This window comes from Lithobates pipiens, unplaced genomic scaffold (assembly GCF_037356315.1).
Source record: "Lithobates pipiens isolate NorthernLeopardFrog02 unplaced genomic scaffold, aLitPip1_a1.2 Scaffold_162, whole genome shotgun sequence".
NCBI classification, from domain to species: domain Eukaryota; kingdom Metazoa; phylum Chordata; class Amphibia; order Anura; family Ranidae; genus Lithobates; species Lithobates pipiens.
Genome location: NW_027507750.1, coordinates 7,839,639 through 7,862,859, shown reverse-complemented (window position 1 = coordinate 7,862,859; position 23,221 = coordinate 7,839,639). Strand labels below are relative to the sequence as shown.

General features: G+C 44.2%; 1 protein-coding gene across 2 annotated transcripts in view; it reads right to left on the bottom strand.

Annotated features, from left to right (window-relative positions):
* The window catches only part of ADGRA2 (adhesion G protein-coupled receptor A2), a 367,830-nt gene that overhangs the window by 36,665 nt on the left and 307,944 nt on the right, over positions 1 to 23,221 (bottom strand). For both annotated transcript variants that reach the window (XR_013276532.1, XM_077484825.1), the window contains exons 9-12: positions 18,012 to 18,204; positions 15,058 to 15,207; positions 13,780 to 13,941; positions 4,294 to 4,512 (exon numbers count right to left, since the gene is read on the bottom strand). Coding sequence is in view for 1 of the 2 variants with exons in the window: in XM_077484825.1 (XP_077340951.1) it covers positions 4,294 to 4,512; positions 13,780 to 13,941; positions 15,058 to 15,207; positions 18,012 to 18,204 (724 nt within the window). In the remaining variant the exon portion in view is untranslated. The remainder of the gene's footprint in view (positions 1 to 4,293; positions 4,513 to 13,779; positions 13,942 to 15,057; positions 15,208 to 18,011; positions 18,205 to 23,221) is intronic.

The window sequence follows — 23,221 nt, the reverse complement described above, 5'->3', positions numbered from 1 at the left end:
ATTCCGCTCAAACTTGGCCTGCGTACTCACGGGTCACACAAAAGTTCACTGGACTTTCGACCGCCAAGAACGCGGTGATGCACAACACTACGACGAGCCGGTGAAAATTAAGTTCAATGCTTCCGAGCATGCGTCAAATTGTTTCCGAGCATGCGTAGGAATTTTTTTTGCGTCGGAATTGCTACAGACGATCGGGATTTCCGATGAAAACTTTTTCCGTCAGAAAAATTGAGAACCTGCTCTCAAATTTTTGCTGGCGGGAATTCGGCCAGCAAAATTCCGACGGAGCGTACACACGGTCGCATTTTTTCCGATGAAAAGCTCTCATCTGTCTTTTGCTGGCCGAATTTCCGATCGTGTGTACACAGGATCATCAGTGAATAGAAACTGGTGCAAGCTCCTTTGTTTCTTAATGGAGTCATGCCACCAGGATTTGCCGCTGTCGGTTCTGAACAGCATAGAGAGGTGATGTCAACAAGGTTCAAGGTTCATTTCTCTTTCTATGTAAAAAATCTGTGTGCTATGTTCAGAATCATTTGCTATATTGCTCTGCTATTGCAAATATCAGGTCATTTGGGGCCGCCATAATATACTTGTCCTTTAGTTGATGTTGAAAATCCAGATAGCTTGTTGGCACGGAGATCGACATGTCCTCTACCAGAGACCAGTTATATTCCCCTTATATTGATGATATGGCACTACAAAGATGGACACCATGTCACAGAACAGCTACAGATAATCGTTTCTTGCTAGTTTTCAGATTGCCTCTCATTTTCTGTCTTAGCCCTTGTACACAGGGTCGGACATTCTGACAACCAAATCCGTTGGATTTTGTCCGACGGATTTTGTCCGAAACTGTTGCATACACACGGTCGGACTAAATTGTCAGAAAATCCGATTGTACATAGCGTGATGACGTTATTTCGTTACGACGGGACTACATTCAGGCTAGTAGCCAATAGCTTTGGTCTAGGAATTTGATCTGAGCATGTGTGGCACTTTGTCCGTCGGAGTAGGCTACACATGATCGGAGTACGTCCGATCGGAGCATTTTGTCGGAAAATTTTACTGGGAAGTTGGAAAAGTTGGTCCGTCGGATATTCCGACGGAAACAGTCCAATGGAGACCACACATCATCGGAATATCCGACAAAACAGTCCGATAGGACACATTCCGTCGGAATCTCTGACCGTGTGTACAAGGGCTTAGAATTCCAGCTATGGATATTTTTACCAAGATACATTGGTCCAGCTTGTACCAGTGTAACTACTGTATGTATATTCCATACCCGTGGGAATGCTCTAGAATAGGGGTCTCCAAATTTTTCAAACAAAAGGCCAGTTTACTATCTTCAGAATTTAGGGGGGGGCCGCATTGTGGCCAGTGGGGGTAGAAAATAAAATGTCCTGCGCCCAGCATCAGTGAGAAAATATATGGCTGCAGGGTTGGTGGTCATGAAGACGAATAGTACCACATCATTGGAATTAGTGGGAGGAATTGTGCTCCATGGTAGGTGTCAGTGGAACGAATAGTGCCCCATATCATTGGGAGGAACAGAGCCCCAAGGGCCAGATAAAAGCTAGCAAAGGGCCACATTAAACCCTCTGGCTGAAGTTTGGAGACCCCCTGCTCTAGAAGGTCGAAATCACCATAGTAGACACTGCTGCTACTGTACAGTGCTTCTAGGTCCCATGTTGAACGGCTGCCCTGTTGCTTACTCAACACAGGAGGTTGGCCACATGGCATGGGTCCCATCAAAAGAATGCTTTGCATTTTCTCAGGGAATACAAAGCATTCTCTGATTGGATGAGGTGAAAAATGTGACATCATTGCCTCACCTCCCCGCCTCTTCCAATTTGAGAATGCTTTGCATTCGTTGAGAGAATACAAAAGCCCTAGGGTTGTCAGTCTCAATTCCAAACACGACACTACCTACCTGGAGTTTGCTTGTTCTCCCTGTGCCTGTGTGGGTTTCTTCCAGGTACTCTGGTTTCCTCCCACACTCCAAAGACATGCTGGTAGGTTAATTGGCTCCTAGTATGTGTATGTATGAATCTGACTTAGCAACCTTAGGTTGTAAGCTCCTTTAACCAGTTCCCGACCAGCGCTCGCCGATGTACGTCGGCAGAATGGCACGGGCAGACAAATGGGCATATCTGTACGTCCCTTTAAATTTGCCGCCCTGCCATCGGCGTGCTGGTCGGGACCCCCGTGAGTCTGGTCGCAGGTCCTGCAGACTCGATCGCCACAGGCATACCCGCGATCGTCTCACGGGGCAGCTGAATGGAGAAATGCCGTTGTAAACAGCATTTCCCCATTCTGCCTAGCAACAAGTGACGCTGATCTCTGCTCCATGTGATTGGAGCAGAGATCAGTGTTCACTAAATGAAAGCCCAACCCCCCCACAGTTAGTAACACACCCCTAGGAACACTTAACCCCTACACTGCCACCCACTGGTTAACCCCTTCACTGCCAGTATCATTTACACAGGAATCAGTGCATTTGTATAGCACTGATTGCTATATAAATGACAATGGTCCCAAAAATGTGTCAAAAATGTCCGATGTGTCCGCCATAATGTCACAGTCACAATACAAATCGCTGATCGCCGCCATTACTAGTAAAAAAAAAAAATTATTAATAAAAATGCCATAAAACTATCCCCTATTTTGTAAACGCTATAACTTTTGCGCAAACCAATCAATAATCACTTATTGCGATTTTTTTTAACCAAAAATATGTAGAAGAATACGTATCGGCCTAAACTGAGGGAAAAAAATTTTTTTTTATATATTTTTGGGGGATATTTATTATAACAAACAGTCAAAAATAATGCGTTTTTTTTTTAAATTGTCGCTCTATTTTTGTTTATAGCGCAAAAAATAAAAACCGCAGGGGTGATCAAATACCACCAAAAGAAAGCTCTATTTGTGGGGGGAAAAAAGGACGTCAATTTTGTTTGGGAGCCACATCGCATGACCGTGCAATTGTCAGTTAAAACGACGCAGTGCCGAATCACAAAAAGTGGTCTGGTCTTTGACCAGCAAAATGGTCCGGTCTGTAAGTGGTTAAGGCAGGTGCTGATGGGAATGTACATGTAGCCCCCTGTTCCCAAAAATGGGGCTATAGTGTAAATTTAGGTTTTGGCTGAGCTGTAAACAGCTCAGATTTGATTGTATATTTGGTTCTTTTCTAAACTTGGCTGGGTTGTGCATTTTGGGAAGGGGTATTTATTGGACAGATGCCATGTGCTCTTAGTCATTCTTACCTCGGGGGCCCTTCTGGCCTGAGGCTGTGCTGCTGAATCTTCTGCAGTAGCCCCAGAAGCCTGTCTGGGGCCTACTAATCCTGAGGCGGCCCTTAGGCTGTCTTGCCCTTGTGGAGGAAGCCGAGCCAAGCCGAGGAGATCTAGGGGAGGACCCTTGCTGGAGAGAGCCAGGATGAAGGCTGGTCTCTCAGAAGGGCCTGGTGACGAATTTGGAGGACACGCCTATATCAAAACTACTCTTACGGTGCTGCCGGGACGGCTTAAAGGTTCTGGTACCGTTAAACTGTTCTACAATCTAATCAAGGTAACTAGCTCCTGGCTGCTAAGTCTGTGAGAGAGACTTATCCAGGTATTCAAGATCTTCTACAGAGAAAGCTGTTTAGTCCTCTGGATTTAAGGAGTCTGTAAGTGATCTGCTAAAAGGTGTATCTGAATCCTCCCCTCAACCTCTTTCTTACACCCTTTCTCAAGTTCTAGTTAAAGCATTGAAAAATACCTAACGTGACTGGCGCCTAAATTCTGTTCAACTTCTCATTATAGCCATGGACTCGGCCTTGAGGTGAATGTAAGCTCGCTCCCTGTATCTGGAGGTACCTTTCTGCTCCCAGCAGACCCAGGGGGCGCTACATACAATATATTTGTAAAGTGCTTTGTAAATTGATGGCACTATATACTGCAAGTACCTGTAATAAATAAATAAAGCATTCTCTGAATAGTGCCTGTGTTTAGAATGCAGCAGGGCAGCCACTCGTCATGGGACTTGGAAGCTAGTGGAGATCAATGTATGAGCCATTTAGTAGCGGTGCCTATTACAGTTATTTCCAGCTTCCACAGTGATTCCACAGGTATGAAATATACATAGTTACATTTTATCAAACCAGTCCAATGTAACTATGTAAAAATATCCATACCTGGATTAAGAATTCATCTTGAATCGAAAGGAAGAGGAAGTTAACCAAAATCGAACTACTGTTGGATTCCAGTTCTGCTACGGTCAAGATTCGCAGTTACGTTCAGTAGGTACCTTGATGTGGAAGTTTGCCAAGGAGACGTTGGTTTGTCCCGTGGTACATCGGAGCTTCAGTCTCTGGTCAGTATGCATGTTGACTTCTTGTTCTTTCCTCTCCCTGTCCTGCTTGTGGCCACCTCGTCCCCCTTCTCTTCTCTGGTAGGCTGTGCAGCTTAGTCCAACAAAGCTGTTGGGCTTGATAAGGAAGGCCTCCAATGCAATGTTCCGTGTGCTCTACCGGTACAGAGAATTAACATAATTGTATAATTAGAACCACAATGAACCAAAATGAATGTTTGAAAATCATAAACAAGCACAGGTAGATACAGAGCAACCCACGGACATGTTTCCACCTCAGACGGCCTTCGTCATGGCCAAGGGTCCCCAATCTGATGGCTGTATTGGTTCTTCCATACAGTTTTTACAGATTCTACTGTAACACTGCTGCCAGTATAAATACCGTCACAGAGAATCAACTGCTGAATGTAGAATTATTGTTCTTCAGTGTATAAAGTAATATAATTTGGCCCTAACCTAAGTCTAGCTGTAATATTAAGATAATCAGCTTTATTCACCGTAAGTAAAAGTTTTTGGTTCACTATTGCATCAATAAATATTATAATTAGATTATACTGTGCTTAAGGAGTAGAAAGAGATAGGCTGGCTGCAGGGCTGGACTGGGACAAAAATTTGGCCCTGGACTTCATCATGACCGGCCCACTTTAATTTTGAGTGTTCCCACCAGCAGCCCCCTTCAGATCAGACAGTCCCCACCAGCAGCCCCCTTCACATCAGAGTCCCCATCAGAAGCCCCCTTCACATCAGAGTCCCCATCAGAAGCCCCCTTCACATCAGAGTCCCCATCAGCAGCCCCCTTCACATCAGAGTGTCCTCCCTCTCCTCCCCCTCCCACATGTACTCACAGTTTTGAAGGCAGCTTTTCTTCCTCTCTCCAGTCATGTGATAACACGTGATAAGGGGGAGAGAGGAAGGAAAGACTGCCGCTGTCTATCTCCCCCTACAGGCTGGAGGGAGCATAACGTCTAATGCTCTCTCCAGCAAGTGACGTAGCTGCTCCTCCTGACAGGAGTGAAATCGTGATCACGCACTGTCAGAGAGGAGCGGCTCCAGGACTGTACCAGACCGGCCCACTGAGCCATCGGCCCACCGGGAATCTCCCTGTAGTCCCGATGGCCAGTCCATGCCTGCCCGGCTGCCATACACCTCACCTGGCCCAAGTGGTTACTACAGTAGGTAAAAGCAGCCTCAGTTCGATTCATCCAAGCCATGCCACCTAACATGTTTCGTCCACCCCAGGGCTTAATCATGGGAGGTTTTGCATATTGTGTAACAAAATGAATTTAAAAAGTATTCATCACATTGCAGGACAACCAAAATAACTTACAAAATTGCAATTCTTGAATCAAAAGCTGGTCATATACAGTTGGATTTTCTTTCAAATGTTCGTACTAAAATTCTGAAATCATTATCATTAACATTATCAGACCATGGATTGAGTCACCTTATTTTATTCAAAAGTCCTTAAAATTTCATCCAGACCTGTTATATGAATGGAATCCCAGATTATTAAAAACAAATTTACATACTGTCCCCAGTTTTACTGAGGCTGGCAACCCTGATGGGGCCCCCTAGTGGCCCAGGGCCCTCGGGCAGTGCCGGTGTGGCCAAATGGTCAGTCCGCCCCCCTGGTCTTCTGATATTAGGAGGCTGACTGTTGATTATGAATTCCTGCACCTTGCTTTTTTGCTGACTTCTTAAATAAGTCTTTATAAGATCTACAGCCATGGCCAAAAGTTTTGAGGATGACACAAATATTAATTTTTACAAAGTCTGTTGCCTCAGTTTTTATGATGGCAATTTGCATATACGCCAGAATATTATGAAGAGCAATCAGATGAATTGCAATTAATTGCATGAACTTAACACCCCCCCCCCCAAAAAAAAAAATTTCACTGCATTTGTGAAGAAGGCTTCAGGGCAACAAAGAAAGTCCAGCAAGCGCTGATTGAGCTGCGGGATGGGGGCACCACCAGTGTAGAGGGGGAGATGGGGGCACCACCAGTGTAGAGGGGGAGATCGGGGCACCACCAGTGCAGAGGGGGAGATCGGGGGCACCACCAGTGCAGAGGGGGAGATCGGGGCACCACCAGTGTAGAGGGGGATATCGGGGCACCACCAGTGTAGAGGGGGAGATCGGGGCGCCACCAGTGCAGAGGGGGTGATCGGGCACCACCAGTGCAGAGGGGGAGATCAGGGCACCACCAGTGTAGAGGGGGAGATCGGGGCAATACCAGTGTAGAGGGGGAGATCGGGGTACCACCAGTGTAGAGGAGGATATCGGGGCAATACCAGTGTAGAGGGGGAGATCGGGGCACCACCAGTGCAGAGCTTGCTCAGGAATGGCAGCAGACAGGTGTGAGTACATCGGCACGCACAGTAAGGAGAAGACTTTTGGAGGATGGCCTGGTGTCAAGAAGGGGAAAAAAGAAGCCACTTCTCTTCAGGAAAAACATCAGGAACAGACTGATATTCTGCAAAAGGTACAAGGATTGGACTGCTGAGGACTGGAGGAAAGTCATTTTCTCTGATGAATCCCCTTTCTGATTGTTTGGGGCATCCGGAAAAAACCTTGTCTAGAGAAGAAAAGGTGAGCTCTACCATCAGTCCTGTGTCATGCCAACAGTGAAGCATCCTGAGACCATTCATGTTGGGGGTGGGTGGCTTCTCAGCCAAGGTAGTGGGCTCACTCACTTTTTTACCTAAGAACACCGCCATGACTAAAGAATGGTACAAAAATATCCTCCGAGAGAAACTTCTCCCAACCATCCAAGAACAGTTTGGTGAGGAACAATGCCTTACCCAGCATGATGGAGCACCTCGCCACCAGGGAAAAAGTGATAACTAAGTGGCTTAGGGAACAAAAAAATCTAAATGTTGGGTCCATGGCCAGACCTTAATCCCATTGAGAACTTGTGGTTAATCCTCAAGAGGCGGATGAACAAAAACAAAACAAATTCTGACAAACTCCAAGCATTGATTATGGAAGAATGGGGGACGGCCATCAGTCAGGATGTGTCCCAGAAAGTTGACCGACGGCATACCGGGGGGAATTGCAGAGGTCTCGAAAAAGAAGGATCACCACTGCAAATATTGACTCTTTGCATAAACTTCATGTCATTGTTAATAAAAGCCTCTGACACTTATGGAATGCTTGTAATTATACTTCAGTATCCCATAGTAACATCGGACACTAAGATCAAACAAGACTGAAGCTTCGGACTTTGTAAAAATGTATATTTGTGTCATTCTCAAAACTTTTGGCCAGGGCTGTACACTATAAGCTGAAGAGCAAATTATGAAGACGTTGTCCCTATTTGGATCTAGACATGTGCAATTCGTTCAGAATCAAAATTCAGACAAGTTTTTTTGTTACTCGGAAATTCTGATGTATCCGAATTCCGAATCACAATAGTAACGAAACGAAATTCGACGGAAAATAAGGAAATTCTAATTCAAAGTTGAATTTGATTCAAATTTGGAAAACGAATATGAAATGTAAACATATTGCAATTCTTAGCCCTTGTACACACGGTCGGAGATTCCGACAACCAAATCCGTCGGAGTAATTCCGACGGATTAATTCCGGAAGAGGTCCGGAAGTGATGTTGCATACACACGGTCGGACTAAATTGTCGGAAAATCCGATTGTACATAACGTGATGACGTTATTTTAGTTACGACGGGACTACGTTCAGGCTAGTAGCCAATAGCTTTGGTCTGGGAATTTGATCTGAGCATGCGTGGCACTTTGTCCGGTCGGAGTAGGCTACACATGATCGGAGTATGTCCGATCGGAGCATTTTGTCGGAAAATTTTACCGGCAAGTTGAAAAACTTGGACCGTCGGATATTCCGACGGAAACAGTCCGATGGAGACCACACACAGTCGGAATATCTGACAAAACGGTCCGATAGGACACATTCCGTCGGAATCTCCGACCGTTGTGTACAAGGGCTTAGAGGTGAAAAATTCATCAGAATTCCTAAGAATTGAAAAAAAAATTGAATTCAAACTTTTCAAATTCACTCGAATTGGGAAAATTTGAATCGAATTTGAAAATGAAATTGAAATTCCAAAAAACAAATTTAACTAAACGAAATGAGTTCATTAACGGATCGAAACAAAACAAATCTTTTCCTTCTGCACATGTCTATTTGGATTTACTTTGTACTGTTTTGGTAGCTTCAATACACTCCCCTTCCCGTATAACAATACACTCCCCTTCCCGTATAACAATACACTCCTCTTCCCGTATAACAATACACTCCTCTTCCCGTATAACAATACACTCCTCTTCCCGTATAACAATACACTCCTCTTCCCGTATAACAATACACTCCTCTTCCCGTATAACAATACACTCCTCTTCCCGTATAACAATACACTCCTCTTCCCGTATAACAATACACTCCCCTTCCCGTATAACAATACACTCCCCTTCCCGTATAACAGTACACTCCTCTTCCCGTATAACAATACACTCCCCTTCCCGTATAACAATACACTCCTCTTCCCGTATAACAATACACTCCTCTTCCCGTATAACAATACACTCCCCTTCCCGTATAACAATACACTCCTCTTCCCGTATAACAATACACTCCCCTTCCCGTATAACAATACACTCCCCTTCCCGTATAACAATACACTCCTCTTCCCGTATAACAATACACTCCCCTTCCCGTATAACAATACACTCCTCTTCCCGTATAACAATACACTCCCCTTCCCGTATAACAATACACTCCTCTTCCCGTATAACAATACACTCCTCTTCCCGTATAACAATACACTCCCCTTCCCGTATAACAATACACTCCACTTCCCGTATAACAATACACTCCCCTTCCCGTATAACAATACACTCCTCTTCCCGTATAACAATACACTCCTCTTCCCGTATAACAATACACTCCTCTTCCCGTATAACAGTACACTCCTCTTCCCGTATAACAGTACACTCCTCTTCCCGTATAACAATACACTCCCCTTCCCGTATAACAATACACTCCTCTTCCCGTATAACAATACACTCCTCTTCCCGTATAACAATACACTCCTCTTCCCGTATAACAATACACTCCTCTTCCCGTATAACAATACACTCCTCTTCCCGTATAACAATACACTCCCCTTCCCGTATAACAATACACTCCCCTTCCCGTATAACAATACACTCCCCTTCCCGTATAACAATACACTCCCCTTCCCGTATAACAATACACTCCTCTTCCCGTATAACAATACACTCCTCTTCCCGTATAACAATACACTCCTCTTCCCGTATAACAATACACTCCTCTTCCCGTATAACAATACACTCCTCTTCCCGTATAACAATACACTCCTCTTCCCGTATAACAATACACTCCTCTTCCCGTATAACAATACACTCCCCTTCCCGTATAACAATACACTCCCCTTCCCGTATAACAGTACACTCCTCTTCCCGTATAACAATACACTCCCCTTCCCGTATAACAATACACTCCTCTTCCCGTATAACAATACACTCCTCTTCCCGTATAACAATACACTCCCCTTCCCGTATAACAATACACTCCTCTTCCCGTATAACAATACACTCCCCTTCCCGTATAACAATACACTCCTCTTCCCGTATAACAATACACTCCCCTTCCCGTATAACAATACACTCCCCTTCCCGTATAACAATACACTCCTCTTCCCGTATAACAATACACTCCCCTTCCCGTATAACAATACACTCCTCTTCCCGTATAACAATACACTCCCCTTCCCGTATAACAATACACTCCTCTTCCCGTATAACAATACACTCCTCTTCCCGTATAACAATACACTCCCCTTCCCGTATAACAATACACTCCACTTCCCGTATAACAATACACTCCCCTTCCCGTATAACAATACACTCCTCTTCCCGTATAACAATACACTCCTCTTCCCGTATAACAATACACTCCTCTTCCCGTATAACAGTACACTCCTCTTCCCGTATAACAGTACACTCCTCTTCCCGTATAACAATACACTCCCCTTCCCGTATAACAATACACTCCTCTTCCCGTATAACAATACACTCCTCTTCCCGTATAACAATACACTCCTCTTCCCGTATAACAATACACTCCTCTTCCCGTATAACAATACACTCCTCTTCCCGTATAACAATACACTCCCCTTCCCGTATAACAATACACTCCCCTTCCCGTATAACAATACACTCCCCTTCCCGTATAACAATACACTCCCCTTCCCGTATAACAATACACTCCTCTTCCCGTATAACAATACACTCCCCTTCCCGTATAACAATACACTCCCCTTCCCGTATAACAATACACTCCCCTTCCCGTATAACAATACACTCCCCTTCCCGTATAACAATACACTCCCCTTCCCGTATAACAATACACTCCTCTTCCCGTATAACAATACACTCCTCTTCCCGTATAACAATACACTCCCCTTCCCGTATAACAATACACTCCTCTTCCCGTATAACAATACACTCCTCTTCCCGTATAACAATACACTCCTCTTCCCGTATAACAATACACTCCCCTTCCCGTATAACAATACACTCCTCTTCCCGTATAACAATACACTCCCCTTCCCGTATAACAATACACTCCTCTTCCCGTATAACAATACACTCCCCTTCCCGTATAACAATACACTCCTCTTCCCGTATAACAATACACTCCCCTTCCCGTATAACAATACACTCCTCTTCCCGTATAACAATACACTCCCCTTCCCGTATAACAATACACTCCTCTTCCCGTATAACAATACACTCCTCTTCCCGTATAACAATACACTCCTCTTCCCGTATAACAATACACTCCCCTTCCCGTATAACAATACACTCCCCTTCCCGTATAACAATACACTCCTCTTCCCGTATAACAATACACTTCCCTTCCTGTATAACAATACACTCCCCTTCCCGTATAACAATACACTCCCCTTCCCGTATAACAATACACTCCTCTTCCCGTATAACAATACACTCCTCTTCCCGTATAACAATACACTCCCCTTCCTGTATAACAATACACTCACCTTCCCGTATAACAATACACTCCCCTTCCCATATAACAATACACTCCACTTCCCGTATAACAGTACACTCCACTTCCCATATAACAACCCGTATAACAATACACTCCCCTTCCCATATAACAATACACTCCCCTTCCCGTATAACAATACACTCCTCTTCTCGTATAACAATACACTCCCCTTCCCGTATAACAATACACTCCTCTTCCCGTATAACAATACATTCCTCTTCCCGTATAACAATACACTCCCCTTCCCGTATAACAATACACTCCCCTTCCCGTATAACAATACACTCCTCTTCCCATATAACAATACACTCCCCTTCCCATATAACAATACACTCCCCTTCCCGTATAACAATACACTCCCCTTCCCGTATAACAATACACTCCCCTTCCCGTATAACAATACACTCCCCTTCCCGTATAACAATACACTCCCCTTCCCGTATAACAATACACTCCTCTTCCCGTATAACAATACACTCCTCTTCCCGTATAACAATACACTCCCCTTCCCGTATAACAATACACTCCCCTTCCCGTATAACAATACACTCCTCTTCCCGTATAACAATACACTCCTCTTCCCGTATAACAATACACTCCTCTTCCTGTATAACAATACATTCCCCTTCCCGTATAACAATACACTCCTCTTCCCGTATAACAATACACTCCCCTTCCCGTATAACAATACACTCCTCTTCCCGTATAACAATACACTCCCCTTCCCGTATAACAATACACTCCTCTTCCCGTATAACAATACACTCCCCTTCCCGTATAACAATACACTCCCCTTCCCGTATAACAATACACTCCTCTTCCCGTATAACAATACACTTCCCTTCCTGTATAACAATACACTCCCCTTCCCGTATAAAAATACACTCCCCTTCCTGTATAACAATACACTCCCCTTCCCGTATAACAATACACTCCCCTTCCTGTATAACAATACACTCACCTTCCCGTATAACAATACACTCCCCTTCCCATATAACAATACACTCCACTTCCCGTATAACAATACACTCCACTTCCCATATAACAACCCGTATAACAATACACTCCCCTTCCCGTATAACAATACACTCCCCTTCCCGTATAACAATACACTCCTCTTCTCGTATAACAATACACTCCCCTTCCCGTATAACAATACACTCCTCTTCCCGTATAACAAATACACTCCTCTTCCCGTATAACAGTACACTCCCCTTCCCGTATAACAATACACTCCTCTTCCCATATAACAATACACTCCCCTTCCCATATAACAATACACTCCCCTTCCCGTATAACAATACACTCCCCTTCCCGTATAACAATACACTCCCCTTCCCGTATAACAATACACTCCCCTTCCCGTATAACAATACACTCCCCTTCCCGTATAACAATACACTCCCCTTCCCATATAACAATACACTCCACTTCCCGTATAACAATATACTCCACTTCCCATATAACAACCCGTATAACAATACACTCCCCTTCCCGTATAACAATACACTCCCCTTCCCGTATAACAATACACTCCTCTTCTCGTATAACAATACACTCCCCTTCCCGTTTAACAATACACTCCTCTTCCCGTATAACAAATACACTCCCCTTCCCGTATAACAATACACTCCCCTTCCCGTATAACAATACACTCCTCTTCCCGTATAACAAATACACTCCTCTTCCCGTATAACAATACACTCCCCTTCCCGTATAACAATACACTCCTCTTCCCATATAACAATACACTCCCCTTCCCATATAACAATACACTCCTCTTCCCGTATAACAATACACTCCCCTTCCCGTATAACAATACACTCCCCTTCCCATATAACAATACACTCCCCTTCCCGTATAACAATACACTCCTCTTCCCGTATAACAAATACACTCCTCTTCCCGTATAACAATACACTCCCCTTCCCGTATAACAATACACTCCTCTTCCCATATAACAATACACTCCCCTTCCCATATAACAATACACTCCCCTTCCCGTATAACAATACACTCCCCTTCCCGTATAACAATACACTCCCCTTCCCGTATAACAATACACTCCCCTTCCCATATAACAATACACTCCCCTTCCCGTATAACAATACACTCCTCTTCCCGTATAACAATACACTCCCCTTCCCGTATAACAATACACTCCCCTTCCCGTATAACAATACACTCCTCTTCCCGTATAACAATACACTCCTCTTCCCGTATAACAATACACTCCTCTTCCCATATAACAATACACTCCCCTTCCCGTGTTCTTATACCAAATACACTCATAATCCATTGATTAGGTATCATGAAACAAACTAGACACAGAAAATATTCAGTAAAGAGCGCCTACCACAGAGAGGTCCTGAGAACTGCTGCTGACTGTCAGGTTGGCAATCTTCTCCAAGGCCTGGACCATGCGGCTGCAGGCTTTATCTTCTACCTGGGCCATCCATAAGATATGGTCGTCCACCAGCATCATGTTACTGGCCATCTCCAGCATCAGATCAGCCAGCTGAAAGAATGAACCATATCCTCACCTTATTATTTCGCAAAAACCTTGGGTTCTGATCTGTCACCAGAGGACCACATTATACAAAAGAACTATTTCTGAGAGCCTGAATAATGGATAGATTTATGGCAGTTTTATCATTTTTTTTTTTTTTTTTTTTTACTAGTACTGGTGGCGATCTGTGATTTTTATTGAGACTGCGACATTATGGTGGACACATTGGACACTTTTGACACATTTTTGAAACCATTGACAATTATACAGTGATCAGTGCTAGAAAAATGCACTGATTACTGTGTAAATGTCACTGGCAGGGAAAGGGGTTAACACTAGGGGGCGATCAAGGGGGTTAATTGTGTTCCCTATGTGTGTGTTCTAATTGTGGGGGGAGGGGACTGACTATAGGAGAACACAGATTGTGGTTCCCAGCTCGTAGGAACTCACAATCTCTCTCTCCTCAGCTCACAGAGCAGGGATTTTTTTTTTTTTTTTACACACACGCGTCCCTGTTCTGCCTCTGGTGCCCGTGATCGCGTGTGGCCGCAGGGAATCGCGACCGCCGGCCACCAGCATCGGCACAAACCGCAGTGCAGCACGCGCACTTTACCTGGCTAACCTCTGTCTCAGCGGCCCAAGTTACCTGCTGCATCTCACAGGCCCCGCAGCACATCAGCGGTTTTCCTGAGCCTTTTATGCAAGCAACTCGTGCTACTTTGGGCCCGACTCTCCCTTGTCTCACCTCCTGGATAGTCTGAAACTTAGCTGCAAGGGAAGCCCTGTCTCCATTGGGCCTCCAGCACTGTGGTACCTGCAGCTCAGTGTAAATTCTTGTGTTGCTGTGGCTATTTTAGTGATTTTTCACAGCATAAATGGAATAGTACATTTGAGCTACCATGCACTGTTTTTATAAGCTAGGATTCCCCGATTCATATGCTAATGAACTTGTTGGACTGGTTCAACCCCAGTCCTTTTTTTTAATGAACTTGTTGGACTGGTTCAACCCCAGTGAATGAACTTGTTGGACTGGTTCAACCCCAGTCTTTTTTTTTAAATGGTCAACTGCACAGGAAACGTTCATGGTCATTTACCAGTTAAAAGATCGTGATAAGTTATTCTTACATCTTTGACTTGATCAACCGAATCCACAAACTTCTCCATCATTTTAGCCACATAGATGACATCCATCATATCCGAGAAGCTGCCCGCCTCTGCGGTGTACATTCGTAGTTGCTGAGCCAAGGTCAACACATTGGACGCATTAACGGGCATCTGAAAGGCAGCAGTCATTGTACATTATATCTCATTTATCGATATATACAATGTATACATCACATCAAAGGATCAACACTACTGTACAAAAAAAACTCATCCAATGCAAATATTTAGAACAGCGAGTCCCCGGGTTGGCCTCACCTTGGAGGTCTGAAATCCAATTTAGAAAGGCCTTAAACAAATCTTAGCTTCATCCCCTTGCTGGGCAAAGGTCCACTTAAAGTGGTTGTAAACCCTTACAAACCACTTTGACCTACAGGTAAGCCTAGATTAAGGCTTACCTGTAGGTCCAAGAAATATCTCCTAAACCTATACGGTTTAGGAGATATTTACCTGAAGACAGCCACCGCTGTCAGCTCCCGTGCGCATGCGCGGGAGTGACATCATCGCTGCTCTGGCGAATCACAGCGCCAGGGCAGCGAGACCCACAGAGACTCACCAAGAAGATGGACGCTCGGAAATACAGGGGACAACGGTGACTTCGCTGGCTCCTGTGTCAGGTAAGTGACACATAATGGACTACTATGCGATGTGATGCGATGCATAGTAGTCCATTATGCTTTACCTTTGCAGGGAATCAAAGAGGAAGTAAACCCATCAGGGTTTACTTCCTCTTTAAAGGGAATTGCTTTATCATTAAAGAAAATAATATAATATATAAAATTGGCACGCAAACCATTTTGTAATTTATTGTTATTTAAAAAATTACCTTTCAAGTTTATTCTGAAGCTGCTGTAATTTTCTAAAACTCCCGAAAAAAAAAAAAAATCTATGAAATATGGAGTCTTGGAGGTGTTCAGTTTACAGAAAGCCCTCATTAATGTTATTTCCCGCTTGGTTGGCTTTTCCCAGAAGCCTGCACTAAGATGCAAGTCAAGTTTTAGGCATTCTCTGCAATAGTAATTTCATTGTTGATGGCGAGGTTCCTTCTAAGGAATGCAGACCCTGCCACTTTCCTCATCAGAACACCGAGAGTGCACTAGGGTGATTATAATGAGCCAGACGCTCCCCTTCAGAACCTTGTTTTGCAAGTAAAAGCTGAAACAAACAGTTATTTCTTCAGAACAGAACAAGGTAAGAATCTGCTGCAATTTGTTAAAATCATAGCAATATACATAGATCACCCAGAGGGGAGGGCTTTTTTTCTGCAAAAAAAAAAAAAAAAAAGTTGCATTTTAAATAGAAAAAGAAAACCTCCTTGGGAAAGTGGGACTTTTAAAGTGACCAATACACCACTGGTATCGCATTTTTAATGCCAGGAGTGAAGAAAACACCCTGTACTTATAGAGGAGTATGTAGGCAGGGGCAGTCTACTTTCTCAACCGCAGAGGCCTTGCAGATGAAGAGGAAATGGAGAGGAACATAGTTCCACTATGGTTTCTTGGGGAAGCTGGTTGGATGCTGTCAACCCATGTGACTCTGGCAGCCATCTTGGGGCAGGCAGAGCCCTTTTAAGGCCCTGGCTCCCAGTTTTGGTGCACTTTATATAAGTGGGTAGCATAGGGAAAGGTAGAGACAGTACTAGCAGTAAGCAAAGGTTCCTGGTGAGGAGACAAAGCGTAGGGTCGCAACTCCTCTGGACAGGCTGTATTCTGCCCTCTTAACAGATGCTGTCAGTCCGGCTGAAATATGCTCTCTTCATGTTGCTGTAAGCCATGAGTGTACCTGGTCCAGTACGCCTCCCACTGGGTTTGTTGTGAACTGCTGCTGCATTACTCCAATATACGTTTTCTTTGCACCTGACTGTGTGAATTATTGCCGTCCCACCAATCTGCACCCCACCTACAAGTATGTGATTTACTTACTATGTGATGGACCGCCCAGCATCAAATTTTTGGGCTCTTATCTTGATCCCAACACATTAGAACATAGTCAAATGGGACACGCAGTTGTACAACAAATATGGTGTGTAGGTGAGATCACATTTTGGATATATATTGTTTATATTGTAAACATGTGTTTCAATGCTTTTTCCTTGACCCTTATACACACTTTATTGTATCTTATAACTTTAAGTTATCATGTCTTAGTGTTTGTTAGCATGAACTATATTCATGTATGTATCCAATTCTGATTTATGTATGTATTCATTTCATTTACAGCTTATTTATTAGATATACCAACTACTCCTGAGGAAGCTTATTTTCGGAGCGAAACATGTTGAGTGGTATATTCTACAAGCTCCATAAACTGTATCAAAACTTTTAATCAAATAATGTGATTAAGTGTTTTTATTTTTATATTGTTTTGTATCTCTTTTTTGTAATAAAAATTTGTGTCATTTTTACGTTATCTTTTGATATTGTTTCTATTACGATATATCAGCACCTTGAAAGTCCCTAAGGGCTAGATCCCTTGCCCCTGTTGTATTTTTCCATATATACTGGGATGTGGTGTTTGCTGATTGGTCCAACAGTCACATGGGGCCAAATAGACAATCCTGAGCTTCAACCAGAGCAATTCAGAGCTTACACAAGTCTTCATTTCCTCGTTCTCAGAAACTGAATGGAGCATCTGGGAAGTTCAGGACTAGTGCATATGTGCTGCTGAGGAGGGGGCATTACAGCATGCCTGTTGCTTTGCCCCTCATGGTAGCCACAGCCAAGTACTGCATGCAATAATAATTTGCAGTATCATTGGTTTTATGATATCCCACTCCCTTCTTCCAGTCCAAAACCTCACCTGTTGCAGAGAAGAGTAAAATCCCACCCCCCCCCCCATGTTGGCCATGGCAGGTGTATGCACTTACCAAGTACACTATAGTGTCAAAAGTATTGATACTCGTCTGATGTATTACTCACCAGTACGAAGGTATAGAGAATCCTGGTGAGGTCATTGGTGTACAGGCAGTGGGAGTAATCGCCTTCCTCCCAGTGCCCCGACCGATCACAGCGACGGGAAGCCTTCTGTCCAATGCCGTTGTTGGAGATGGTTGTAAAAGGATACTGCAGGCAAGGCTGATAGGCAGTAATTCCCGCCAGAGTGCGAGGCCACCTGCAAGAAGAAGAAGGTCAGATTATTGAATGTTCAGTCTTTGTATATACAGGAAAATCCTAAAAACAAGTCAGGAACATCATGTAGCCATCAGAAAGGTCGTGCCACAGCAGTAAGGCTCGATCTCATTCACATGTGTATAAATGTACATGTTTTTGGACATGGGAGCCTAAGTGTGCAAGAATGTGCATAGGAACTCAAGACGCATGGGAACGTCCACCACAGATACTGGCGCCTACGTGGACTTAAGATTTAAACCTGGGCCCTGCATGGGGTCATTGCCGGATGGTCTTTCAGCTTATATCTGTTATCCTCGATCCTGAACCTGCTTGACTCTGTTATTGACCCGGCTTTCGTCTACTCCTGCCTGTTTATGTCTGCTGCCTACCTGTGTTACCGACCTCGGCCCTGGACTCTTGACCAAGATTTTGCCAATCGATTCTTTACCTCGTAGCCTGCACATTGCCAACCTCTGCTCTATCTGACCTTGATCCTGCTCTTGACTTGGTGTCTCTCTGCCTATCTGTCACTGAACTCGGCCGGTGACCTGGCTCTGCCCTCTACTGGTCTGGGTGAAGTTGGGGTGCCCTCTTTGCTGTACTTCTGCTTACCTGACACCAGCACTTACAAGTTCAAATCCACAGTTCAAAGCTTTCTGGCACCTGCACCCTTCCATGACTTAGCATGTCCCTGTTACAACTTTCAGGGGTGCCTCCAAGAGGCCTGCTGGGGTGGGCTTAAGGCCCCCTGGTGGGGACACTGTGGAACTGCACCCGCTTATGCTGGAGCCGCGGTCATGTGAAATCAACATTGAGGCGGTACTCTGGTTTTAGAAGCGAGCAAAGCAGAAGACGGATGCATGGACAGCGCTGGACTGAGAGATCTCCCGTCGCTGGATATGATCATCCATCGCTGGACCCCGGAGATTCGTCGCTGGATAGCAAGAGTGGATTAGCACCACTGGAATCTTTTTTTTATTTTTAATAAAGGAATTTTTCAAAAGTGTGTTGGTCTCATTTAACCATTTTTACACTTTCTTTGTGAAATGGTAGGGGTACTTTTGTACCCCCTTACCATTTCAAACTGGGGGGGGCCGGGATCTGGGGGTCCCCTTGTTAAAGGGGGCTTCCAGATTCTGATAAGCCCCCCGCCCGCAGACCCTCACAACCACCGGCCAGGGTTGTGAGGATGAGGCCCTTGTCCTCATCAACATGGGGACAAGGTGCTTTGAGGGGTCACAGACCCCCAAAGCATCCTCCCAATGTTGAGGGTATGTGGCCTGGTACGGTTCAGGAGGGGGGGGGCGCTCTCTCGTCCCCCTCCTCTTTTCCTGCGGCCTGCCAGGTTGCGTGCTCGGATAAAGGGTCTGGTATGGATTTTTAGGGGGACCCCCACGTCAAATTTTTTTTGAATTTGACGCGGGGTTCCCCTTAATATCCATATCAGACCTGAAGGGCCTGGTAATTGAATTTAGGGGAACCCCCATACTTTTTTTTATTATTTTTATTTTTTATTTTTTTTTATCAATGAATGAATGAATTGTCGGCTAATACAGAGAACACTCATTGAGTGTTCTCTGTATTACGGGGAGCTGACAATTTAGCCGCAAGTGATTTTAAAAGACTTTTTTTCCTGCACAAATGACACTTTGTACAGGGACAGTTCTAAGCCCGGGAAACATGCGCCCCTTCACAGGCATACTATAGACACCCCCCAGCTACCACATTTAAAGGAATATTACACTTTTATTGTTTCACTTTAATCATTATTAAAATCACTGCTCCTGAAAAAATGGCAGTTTTTAAAACTTTTTTTTGCATTGATCCATGTCCCCTGGGGCAGGACCCGGGTCCCCAAACACTTTTTAGGACAGTAACTTGCATATTAGCCTTTAAAATTAGCACTTTAGATTTCTCCCATAGACTTGTATAGGGTGTTCCGGCTTTTCCAATTTGCTGCGAACAGCCCAAATTGTTCACTGTTCGCTGAACAGGCAATGTTCGACTCGAACATGAATTCGACTCGAACTCGAAGCTCATCCCTACTAATGAGACCCCATTTATATGGGATGACCTGTAGGTGGTGGTAACCTTCCTGAAAAGAGTGGTAAAAGCTGGCCAGCAACATTCATTCATTCATTCAACATTGACCCTTCGTTCTCAAGATTCACCAGCTCAACAGGTCAACCAAGGACACGGTAAAAACAAAACTACAATGTAGCAAGTGGTTCTTGTACACCAATACCCCCCCCCCCCCCCCCCGAGAGGAAATAACACAACAAAAGAAAAACCTTCCACACACAGAACATTTCGGAGGCACCTCCTTACAGGCCACCCTCATCATCTAAATTAACCACTTAAGGACCGAGCCTCTTTCTGAGATTTGTTGTTTACGAATTAAAAACAGGGTTTTTTTTTTGCTAGAAAATTATTTAAAACCCCCAAACATTATACATTTTCTTTTCTAACACCCTAGAGAATAAAACCCCCCCCCCAAACATTATACATTTTCTTTTCTAACACCCTAGAGAATAAAATGGCGTTCCTTGCAATACTTTCTGTCACACCGTATTTGCGCAGAGGTCTTACAAGCGCACTTTTTTTTGGAAAAAATTAACTTTTTTGAATTAAAAAATAAGACACCAGTAAAGTTAGCCCAATTTTTTTTTTTTTATATTGTGAAAGATAATGTTACGCCGAGTAAATTGATACCCAACATGTCACGCTTCAAAATTGCGCCCCGCTCATGGAATGGCGACAAACTTTTACCCTTAAAAATCTCCATAGGCAACGTTTAAAAAATTCTACGGGTTGCACGTTTTAAGTTACAGAGGAGGTCCAGGGCTAGAATTATTGCTCTCACTCTGCTGATCGCGGCAATACACCACATGTGCAGTTTGAACACCATTTTCATATACGGGCGCTACTCATGTATGCGTTCGCTTCTGCATGCGATCTCGTCAGAACGGAGCACGTTTAAAAATTTTTTTTTTTTCTTATTTTACCTTTTTTTTTTTTTTTTTTTATACTGTTTTTTTTTTTAAATGTTGTCACTTTTATTTCTATTACAAGGAATGTAAACCCTTGTAATAGAAGAAAGCATGACAAGTCCTCTTATATATGATATTCTAAAAAGACCTCAAATCTCATATTTACACTAAAATACAATAAAAAAAAAAAAAAGTAAAAATATTAAATGTCATATAAAAAAAAAAAAAGTCCCTTTAACAGCTATGGGTGGAAGTGAGGTTTTGACGTCGCTTCCGCCCTGCAGTGATATGGAGATGGGTGGGGGGCCATCTTCCCCCTCACTCCTCTCCAAACCCAGGCAGGGGACAGACGCGATCGCTTCCGCCACTGCCGAGGGCTCCGGTAAGTGGCAGAGGGCACTGGATTGCAGCGGGAGCGGTGGGGGGGGCCCTCTCCCGCCACTGTTAAAAGTGATCTCGTTGCGAATCCGCCGCTGAGACCACTATTATCAGAAACCACCCGCTGAAGACGAGGATACCGGGGTTATAGTAGCCAGCTGCTGCCGTAACAACGATATCCTCCTACAAAGTACCGACGTATACCGACGGTGGGCGGTCCGGAAGTGGTTAAACTACAGGAGGGGGCGGAGACAAGACCAGTCACCCTGCACAAGGAGAGATAAAGCACACCAACATTCAAGAAGACACATAACTAATAGATTTAGACAATATTTGCTTATTGCGGACCTTTAAAGTGGTGTTGCCACCAAAAAATAAAAAATAAAAATAGCTCAAAATTCATAAAAAAATATTTTTTTTTACTCAATTCTAAATGGCTGTTGTTAGGGGGTCCCTCGTAGTCTGCCTCCTTTAGTGCCCGGGCACTGACATCACTTCCCCTCGCGCCGCACAGTCATCTGGGACCTGTCACATGTCCCAGATGACTGTGCGGCAAATCACGGCGCCCGGCGCCGCTCGCGCATGTGCAGTGGGTGCCCGGCTGTGAAGCCACAGCCGGGTGCCCACAGTAAGAATGCCGGCGCCGCGAGCGGAGTGGGGAACGAGTTGGGGGGGGGGTTTCGTTCCCCCCGCATCGCCGGACCCTGGGACAGGTAAGTGTCCGATTATTAAAAGTCAGCAGCTGCAGTATTTGTAGCTGCCGACTTTTAATTTTTTTTTTTTACGCCCCCCCCCGCTTTAAGCACAAACCTGACAAAAAAATGAGTGTGTGCTTTTTTATATATGAACATAATCTAAAAATAATATCACATAAAATAAAAACAAAATAAAAATATAATATTAAAACAATAGAGCATCGATTGGATTTCCATAAACCGCTTTTCTCTGTGGTCAGTAAATGACAAGACCTTCCCTGACCTCACTTTATCTCATGTCCGGCATGATTAAAGGGGGAGTTCTCCTTTAAGAGCAGCTCATAATTATACTAATAATGCATTTTATTCTAGGTTACGGTGATCTCAGAACCGGTGGAACCGTCTGAACAAGGAGCCGGGCAGCTGGTCCTTGTGGGAATATTTGCAATAAATTAAAATAAATCTGTAATCCTACCTGAGTACACAGAGCTGTTAGGATGGTTACAGCCAGCAGGGGGCGCCATGGATAGTACTACACAGGCCATGTCCATATAAACGCACAGGATAGGGTATAATACACGAGGAGGACACAGTCATTTAAAGTGGTATTAGAACCCAAAACAAAAATATATTAAAGTGTTTGTAAAAGTTCAGATTAAAAATAAAAAATAAAATATATATATTTTTTTATCATTACCTGCTCTGTGTAATGGTTTTGCACAGAGCAGCCCCGGACCCTTCTCTTCCCATGTATTGTATATTTTGTAGAGCCTCTCACAAGAGGGGACAATGGGGAAAGGGATACTCCAAAGCGCTTGCACACAAGTCTGCAGAGGACGCTTCTTTGCAACAGTAGCCAGGGGTGTCGCTAGAGGGTGGCTTCTGGGACTATAGCCCCGAATCTGGGGTCCATAGCCATGAGGCTCTAGGGTGTGACCAGGGCGGGTTCTGAGGC